The following is a 9,452-nucleotide window of genomic DNA, read 5'->3' on the forward strand; positions in this document are numbered from 1 at the left end:
ACAGACAGATAAAATGACAGATAGATAGATAGATAGATAGATAGATAGATAGATAGATAGATAGATAGATAGATAGAACACAGGCACCTCCCCCTAAAGAGTTGGACACGCCCCTTACTGCTGATTGGCTACGAATGTGTATTGGTGCTCGGTCCAATCCACTTTCAACAGCGTTTCTCAGAAATCGCTTCCTGCACCTTTAATTGGTCTGATGTCAGTAAATTTAGAACAAGAGTTTGTTTGTTGTCTTTTTTCCATCAGGGAAGGCGTTTTTACTTCTGACTATTACTGTATCGGATTCTTCGTGATATGACCCCTTTAAAGTATAGTCATTCGGAGATATCAGAGCTCAGATCCCGCTGCCTTCATGCACTGTGTTCTGAAGCCAGTGATTGTTTGCCAGATTCCTGCATGGTTTATTTTGGCTGAGTGATGTATGATATAGCTGTGCATGTTTAGCATGCAAACAAACAACCAATAGTCTCTACAGTAGCATTGTGAATGTGAATGAGGAGAGGCTTTAAACTCTTCCGCCACATTGGCTTGCAGCAGGTGGTTTTTCTGCTATCTGTTGGTTAGATGTTGGTGTAGCCACACTGATGGTCCAGCTCCCCCGGTTTATTGATCTAGATTCAGCTGCCTTTGCAGCCCAGAGCAAGTCTGCTGATGACATCATCAAATCGGCCAAATTCCCCTCGGCAAACGCCCCTGGTCCAGACTACCCAGCAATGATAGAGACAGACTGCTGGTCCTTGCCGATCTCCCATGCTGCCCTAGGTACTGTGGGAACTACAACCTTGCCCTCAAGATTTAAAGCAGATTTATTAACATATAGATGCAGATGTAGACGCAGTAAATGCTAGTAAGTAGCAAGTTGCTTCTTCCTGATTTAATAGTTTAAAGGGCACCTATTATGACATTTAAAATGTTCCTAATGTTGTTTAGGGAGTCCCCAACAACAGTTTTACGTGCATGCAATGTCAAAAAACACTTTTGTTTTCGTATAATATGCATTTATTTTTACCTGATTTGCTCACCGACTCCCAAATGATTCGTTCAACGACTCATTTTTCCAAACCCCTCCTTTGCGCGACGCTAATCTGCGTTGATTGGTCAGATGACCCAGCAGTGTTTACATAGATAATACTTATTGTTTAACACGGAGTACAATGATGCTTTTATCAATTAAATCGTGTTATAATAATGATTATAGTCCACTGCTTTGTAGTTTGTAGTAAAAAACTAAAAATAAGATAAAGAATTTAATGTTATGTTAGCGAGCATAGCCCAGAGTTCATATTGTAAAAGCACAATCAGTCTTTGTTTGCATTAGCCCGATGCATAAACATAACGGTTTTACAAAAAAAAAAAAAATGCAGTTACGTTATTACGAGGTATTATTCTATTCTTTAAGACAACTCCGAAAACAACGACAAACACTTCACATATCTCAATACAATTGCCATTGAAGACCTAGAAGCTAAACGGTGCTTACACAACAAACAAAATAATTACTAAGCATGCTACATAAAACATAAAAGCAACAATTATTAATAACACTTACAGGTTGTGATACGGAGGAGGAAGCTGATGCAAATACACTTGGAACTGATCCTTCCTTCAATATCAGGCGGCTCGCGAATCCAAGTTTGATTGCATTTAAAAAGCAATCGTCTTCAAAATGGCGCGAACAAAGCACAAGGCTCGGACTATACTTCTGTGGTATAGTTGTATATATGAATTGTAGCCACTTAGTCTTCAAATGCTCCTCCTTGGGCAGATGGAAAAAGTTGGCTTTTGAGTCGCACTTCAGAACACAGCGTCTCGTCGCCATGATGTTTTCCCTGCTGGCCTTGGAGCGCAATAAGTGGGCGTATCGTATTCAAATAACTTGACAAGTTGACGTCATCTAGTCAGAGAAAGAGCTTCGGTCTTCTAACGATTCATAAAAATGACTCCGAGTCGACTCTTACTTTTGAAAGACAATAACTTTATATACGGTGCACTTTCATATTTCAAACTTTGCAGGGTGTTTTTGTTCACTTAGATCTATGTTACACACTACATGAAAGGTAAATTTCAAAATTCCATAATAGGTGCCCTATTCAATATCAAATTGAAATCTTACATAGAGTACTTTTTTCTTGCAGTCCTGTAAAGTTTGTTTATTGTTCATCATTGTGTTTCAAATGATTGTATCATCGCATTAAAACAGCTTTTGGTGCTGGATTGGCCTTAAAAAAAAAAAAGTGTAACGTTAAAAAGTTTTAAAACCGAATTCTGAGATTGACTTCAAACGTTTGTGTTGTCTTTCTGTCCGTGTGTTACTGTGTAATCGTCTGTCTCAATGTAACACACAAGTGATCATTTCATGTCTGTTCTATCAGGAAGTATAAATACCTAATGTAAAATGTGTTTCCTTTATAAAAACAGTTTAAAGAATGCAGACTTTCTGGCATTGACTGGCTTTCTACTCTGTCTTTTGCATTAGCTCTCCCCTCCATCCTTGATTTCTGGTGTTTGTGTTTGTGTGTGTGACTGTGTGCTACTAAGGTGTTTTTATTGTCGTTGTGCCGCTCAGGAACAGACGGGCGGAGAAGGTCAAGAGAGGAGGATGAGGAGGAGCTTCAGAAACGCAGACAGATTCAGGAGGAACATCTCAACAAGGTCAGGAACTGCAACACAAAGAGCAGCTCCAGAACTCGTTCCTGTCTAAATGGCTTCACGTTTCTGATTCCAGATCCAATCCGGTTTGGGGAAAATGATCCTTAAAGAGGAGAAGGAGAAAGAGAAGATCCGAGAGAGTCATGAACGGAGTCAATCGGCACAACGCTACGAGCATGGAAGCAGTAATGCTCCTCAGTACAATAGATTGCAAACTAGACATTCATGTTCTGGATCTTGACGTTCTTCATGATTGACAAACAGGGTTGCGAGCCATTCAGAATTGAACTGAAAATTAATATACAATTCCACCTGAATTCATGAATTTTTATTGAGGTAGTAAAATAGGATGCAGAATTAGAATTTAAGGAATCAGGATTAATGGAATGAAATGTATACTATATATATTTTTTAAATATATATACAGTATGTACATATACAGTATATATTACTGGACCCAGTTTTTTCATGGTGAATGTATACTATGTTATTACAATTGCAGATCAAAGTTCACCGTCTAAATCAGGCTCACTGCCTGGATACGGGAGGAATGGACTGCATCGGGTAAGATCCTTTCTTTTGAGGAATCTCTGGGACATTACTTATTAATCCTAATATATTGTAATGTAATATATTGATTAAAGAGATATTACACTAAATATAATTTAAAAGTTAATAATTTTACAAAGTTGTCGTGTCACTTTCCGTTTGAGAAATGTATTAGCCTGAGTTAAAATAATGTCGAACTAAATTCCACACCAGGTATTATTTATTTTTTTACAGTGTATTCAACCCATTTTGTCCGTTTCTAATGTGTGTGTTTTTTCCTCCAGCCTCAGTCGACTGATTTTACACAGTATAACAGTTATGGGGACGTGTGCGGTGGGATGAGAGGTTAGTTTATCTGTCTCTTTATTTATTTTAACTTAAATTACGTATAGGAACATGTAATGAGAGCAAATAATAGTCAAATATGTATTGGTCTATGTATTATGGAAGTATAAATGCAATTTCTCATATTGGTCATTTTAATGAATGAAAATAAAAACTGATCTTTTTTTATTTTCTTCTTAACAGAGTTTCAGGTATGTAGATATTATTACCTCTTGGAATCACTTTGTGTTTTCATTTATCCTTATTGCTTTCTTATAACTGATATGTAAAATAGGGTACAACGGGGCCAAAGGCACACATTGTGAAAAATTTGCTTTTCACTACTCTCATAGTGTGTGAAAAAAGGTGTGTTTGTATTGAACATTTATGGAGGAACAGATTTTGTGTGAAATAAATCATAAAAGTGGTTTATTTATTTTAAAAATCTTATAAATGTATGAGGTAGCAAGGTGGGCCTTTTACCCCACACACACACAGGGTAAAATGCACACATTATTTATACAAATACTTTAGCTAAAATAATGTTTTTAATCATTTCTAAGTTAAAAACAATGCAAAGCTATATTAGCAAAAGCCACTTTAGCAAAGTTTGTACTATTTTCTGGTTATTTTGATGAATTCAAGAATTCATTTTTGTTCAATTAATAATTTAATATGGAAATATATTTTAAAATGATAGAAACAAAATTATTTAAAAAAGTAAACACCTCTAAGGTGGACAGCCAACCTAATATATGATATCTACCATCTGAATCTAACCATGTCATGTCAAGAAATGGAAAAGTCAGCTAGCTGTTTATTATCATGTTAATTATTGTGCCTTTCACCCCAACAACAGGTGGCGCATTTCACCCCAAATACCATACTTTTACATATTCTTCCGTTATTGAAAAACTATAGTTTGAATTGCCTTAAACAAAACACAAAATCATTAACAAGACCGTTGTAAAATCAATGATTTTACTAACTTGCTGCGGCAAGTTTTTGTGCAATCTAGTGGTTTAGAAGAAAATCAAATCAAATCGCCTTTAGCCCCGTTGTACCCTATTCTTTAAAAATAATATCTTCTACATGCTCATACTCATTCAAACAACATTATGTGAATTAAAATAGAAAGGAACAGCTGTCATGGCTCATTAAAGTAGCTTCATGTTCTCACTCTGTCTATGATTTGTTTCTAGGCCATGCATGATGGCCACCGTACAGCCACTAGAATGGACAGAGGAGTGTCGATGCCGAACATGCTGGAACCAAAAGCAAGTGTAACATTAAACTAGCACAACATTATCTGGTGTTGAATACGAGTTCAATTATTAGGCTGCTTAACAAGGAAGTACTTGGATGTACAGCCGGATTTAAGGCCCGTTCACACCGAGGACGATAGCTAAATGATAAAGATATAGACCTTATGTAGTCCCGCCCCTTTTCAGCTTTGGCCTCATTGTGTTCCGTTTTCCGATTTGTATTTCATGAATGAACCGCTCGTTTTAAAATCTTTCCGGTCCACTGGCATTTGTTATGACATTCGCTTTAAACATTACAATGCTCAGGATAACTTTCGTTAACTCTACAATACAGTTGTGGTCAGAATTATTGGCACCCCTGGTAAATATGATCAAAGATGGCTGTAAAAAATCAATCTGCATTGTTCATCCTTTTGATCTTTCATTCAAAAAAGGTTGCAAAAATCGAACCTTTCATTGAAGTCAAAATCAGGGTACTGGGATGGTCATGACAGAAGCTTCATTTTGTGTTCCGGAACACATTTTTGTGTTGATTTTGATGTTTGTTTTGGGTCATTGTCCTGATGGAAGATCCAACCACGGCCCATTATAGCATTTCTAGCCGAGGCCGTCAGGTTTAGATTTTTTTTTTTATCTGTTGGTATTTACTAGAATCCATGATACCATGCATCTGACCTCCAGGACCTCCAGCAAAAATATAGGCCCACAACATTAAAGATCCAGTGGTACATTTAACCGTGGGGCATGGGGTACTTTTTAGTTTTTTTCCAAGTTTTCACCAATTTAGACAATATAGACACAACTAAGTAACATCTTTAGTTGATTGGAACTTCTTAATTATTGCCCTGGTGGTGGAAATGGGAATTTTCAATGCTTTAGCTATTATCTTACAGCCACTTTCTATTTTGTGAAGCTCAACAATCTTTTGCTGCACATCAGAACTATGAAGTCTGATGTGCAAGAAGTCATAGCTAGACTTCTAGCTATATCCCCATTAATATATATATGTTAATGGGAATATAGTTCAGAGGTATTTTAAAAATCATAAAAAATTATAGGGGTGCCAATAATTGTGGCCAATGTGATTTTCCCCCAACTTTCAATTCTTTTACTTGCGTCACCGCTGCACGACGAAGGCTGTCCCAGTTTGGAAACTTGCCGCTTCAATATGCGTTTTTTCGTTTCCTGTGACATGAAGGATACAACAGAGGGATCCTCCGTGGCCTTGCCTACCCCATAATTCATTGCGCGCCAGTGATGACAGGATTTTTTTTTTGAGAGAGAGAAATTGGCAAATTACACTTTTAAACGTAGGTATGCAGGCTCTGAATTGGGACACAGCCGATTTCATTGGAATCATTTTCAGAACGTTTTTTTCTAGCTGATGAACGATAAAAACATGCCAGCCAATCAGAATCCATTGAGCATTTAAAGCGGCAGTAGGCAAAACTGCAGAGCGTGATTACAATAAACAGAGCGATATTGTCCGCTGGTGTGGGCGCTAAGAGTTATCTTTATAGTTATCATTCTTGCTGTGAACGGGCCTTTATGCTTTCCTGATTTATTTGATCCTAGACAACATTTAAAACGAGTTTGTGCATTTTTGTACTGATTGATATGTGTCCTTTCAAGGTATATCCATATGAAATGCTGAAGATAACCAGCCGCGGTCGCTCCAAACTGCCCAGAGATGTGGACAGAACCCGACTTGAGGTAATTGCTCACAGCATATGTATCACAAAACACCGCATTATGATATAATCAAGATGCTCTAGGTGATTTTCATACTTTTTTTATTCATTTTCACCTGCATTTCTAGCGCCACCTGTCTCCAGAGATGTTCTTCGAAATCTTTGGGATGGAAATTAAGGAATTCGACAGGTTACCTCTGTGGAAACGCAACGAACTGAAGAAGAAAGCCAAACTCTTCTAACCAGGATGTACAACATCTACACACACTCACTCACATGATGTATCATACTGCTGTTTGCTAATCTTCTGTTGTTTCTTGCTAAAACTATAGCCAGAAGAACGTTCCATGCTGCAATATTATCATATGATGTCAGTTTGTAATAAACGGAGGGTCCAAGCATTTCACATTTATGTCCAAAATTCGCAACACTTTGTTCTCTTTGTCTCTGTTGTTTTAATTTATTTTTCCCTCTTCCAGAAATGAGTCTTTTTGTTCTTTGTTCTTCTCGCATATCTTGGAAAATCATGTTCATGCAGGTCTGATCATCTGAACCTTTGTACATTTGCAGTCATAATCCATTTAATTCAGTGTTCCAGTAAAGACTCCTCTGTTTGCGTCACTTTTGTTCAGGGAGGGATTGTAGATGCTGCACTGTGTGGGTGTCTGTGTCTTTGTACCTGTACATGTACGTTTTAAATGCATTCAAAGAAATGTAATCCATAGCACATATCCATGTATTCACCCTTTACTACTGTACCAGCCTCTAAAGCATCTGTAAAATTAAAGGTGAAGCGTGTCATTTCTGGGCCAATAGCAGTACCAAACATAATTGAAAAAAATTAATTGACTGGTGTCAAACACTCAAGATATCATTCCTAGCTAACAGGGAATGTTCTCAGAATGTTCTGGCGAGGTTCTCTCAAAGCTATGAACAAACGTTCTTCTGAGAACGTTAATAGAATGTTCTTTCTAAGTTATCTGGTCTTTAATAATGCTATTAAAATATTTATACATCATTCATGGACTGTTTTTCTGAAACATAATCTATCTTTCAAACGTTGCTACTTCCTACTTAAAAACATGATAAAACAGAAAACGTTCACATAAAAAAAAAAAAGTTTTGAGAGCATTCAGAAATAAAGTTTTCATATCTTAATCGGGACGTTAGCAAAACGTTCTTAGAACATATTTTTGTTGGCTGGGTTGGTTGAGCCAAAGTAGTTCTGGGCTTCTCAAACCTATATCTTCTTCATTTGAGACCACTAGTGGTGCAGAACTGACACATTTCAGCTTTAAGCTTTCTGAAGCTAATTTAACTGTTGAATCAATGCTGATGTCCCTATAGTATATTGTACATTTAAATAATAGAATACAAATTTAAGGTTAAAAAAATTAACTGCATTTGACTTTCTTTCTTTTTTAAGAGCTGATTCTCACACTGCCAATTTATTGTATTTCAATTGTATTTCTACAGTAAATGAAAATGTTTCAATGAGCAACTCTCAGTAAAACCAAAGGCATTACAAGAGAACAGGCTCTAAAGGAGTTGTAGTCTACAGCTGTTTTTATTTTATTTCATTCTTATTAATCAATTTCTGATGCCTTATTGAGTGACATATTTCTTAATGCACACTACAGTAGCTTAGGCATAGCTTAGGCTACTAGGCTTCATGTGAAGCTCCGGCGTTGAATTACGGTATTAGCTGGACCAAACTTTCTCATTAAACATCAACTACAGCGACAGGTTTGAATAAAAGATGAGGAAGTACATGTGGCTGTCAATGTTTATTAACCAGGTTTATTTGTAGTTACTGGTCCTTCAACTAGATACAGGGTTGACATTTTTTGACCATTTATCGTTTTACTGATAAATGTCCACATCTTTACATTTTTTCATTTGTCATTTCCATGATTTTTCTCAATGGCTGGAAAGCATATTAAAATTACCTTACATTTCCAGCTTTCCATGAATATGGGAAGAGTGCCAAACTGCAACTTATTATCCAGCATTATTGTAAACAATTGTTTTATTTTGTGTAACAGAATATAGTCGTTTTTAAGGACCATTCAGTATGTTTTTAGAAAAACTGAATATGTAGCCACCACTATTTGCTGATCAAATCCAAAAATATTACATATAATTGTAAAAGGTGAAAATCATATTAGTTAACTTTCATAAAAAAATCACAATAAATTGAAGACAGGTGAATTTTTTAATAATTTTGTTTTCAGCAGATGTCATTTTGCATGACATGATGCACTGAAATATAATACAATTTAACTAGGTTTTTCCTGTGTCCTTAAAATCACTTTCCATCCTGTTAAGTCTATTGTAATAGGATCATTTTTAAAAGGCTAGTTACTTGATGGCATCATCCAACCGGAAGTGACATCATCTTGGAGGGAATTTCGCAGCACAAACATCAGTAAGTAGCTATTAATGATGGATTTGATCAGTTATGTGATGTTTTGCAGTATTAAGTTGATTTATCTCCTTCTAAAACATTCCATCCGGTTTGATAAAATGACAGATGGCAAAAAATCTCAAAATTAACCTCCAGTGTCATGTAAACAAACATTCACTCCATCATGGAGCAGTGGCTGACTTTAGCTGTTTATTCCCATTCTGTCAGGCATGATGGAAATATTTTTGCAAATTTATAGGTCTTCTGAATAACGAAACGATTCCTAAAATTACAACATAAGCATATAATCTTTTGCAAAACTTCAAAAGGTATTGTTTGTAGGATTGATTTTGATACTGTATTTCTCCTCTAGAGGGCCACAGTGTCACATTGTGTGTATTTGCTGGTGTCACATATAAACCTCTGTCTGCCTTAAGGCCTTTTTATGCTTCTCCGTCAACTCCACGCCGTAGCTACGCCGTCACTCCTACGGCGTCGTGGCCGTTTTATGGTTCTGCGTCGGGTTGTGTTGCATCGCGGTGCATTTCACCG

At 36.6% G+C, this 9,452-nt stretch overlaps 1 protein-coding gene across 8 annotated transcripts in view; it reads left to right on the forward strand.

The window, feature by feature from the left end:
• The window catches only part of ablim1a (actin binding LIM protein 1a), a 56,953-nt gene extending 49,442 nt beyond the window's left edge, over window positions 1–7,511 (forward strand). For 5 of the 8 annotated variants that reach the window (XM_079635642.1, XM_079635641.1, XM_079635640.1 and 2 more), the window contains 5 exons: window positions 649–777; window positions 2,582–2,667; window positions 2,741–2,849; window positions 3,167–3,228; window positions 3,498–3,747. In XM_079635642.1, coding sequence (XP_079491768.1) covers window positions 649–777; window positions 2,582–2,667; window positions 2,741–2,849; window positions 3,167–3,228; window positions 3,498–3,563 — 452 coding nt within the window. In that variant the 3' untranslated portion in view covers window positions 3,564–3,747. Of the gene's footprint in view, window positions 1–630; window positions 778–2,581; window positions 2,668–2,740; window positions 2,850–3,166; window positions 3,229–3,497; window positions 3,750–4,739; window positions 4,815–6,434; window positions 6,516–6,621 lie in introns of those variants that run through there. The other 3 variants (XM_079635644.1, XM_079635639.1, XM_079635643.1) reach the window with 3 other exon arrangements.
• The last annotated feature ends 1,941 nt before the right edge of the window (window positions 7,512–9,452 follow it).

This window comes from Phoxinus phoxinus, assembly GCF_949152265.1.
Source record: "Phoxinus phoxinus genome assembly, chromosome: 14".
Lineage (NCBI taxonomy): Eukaryota > Metazoa > Chordata > Actinopteri > Cypriniformes > Leuciscidae > Phoxinus > Phoxinus phoxinus.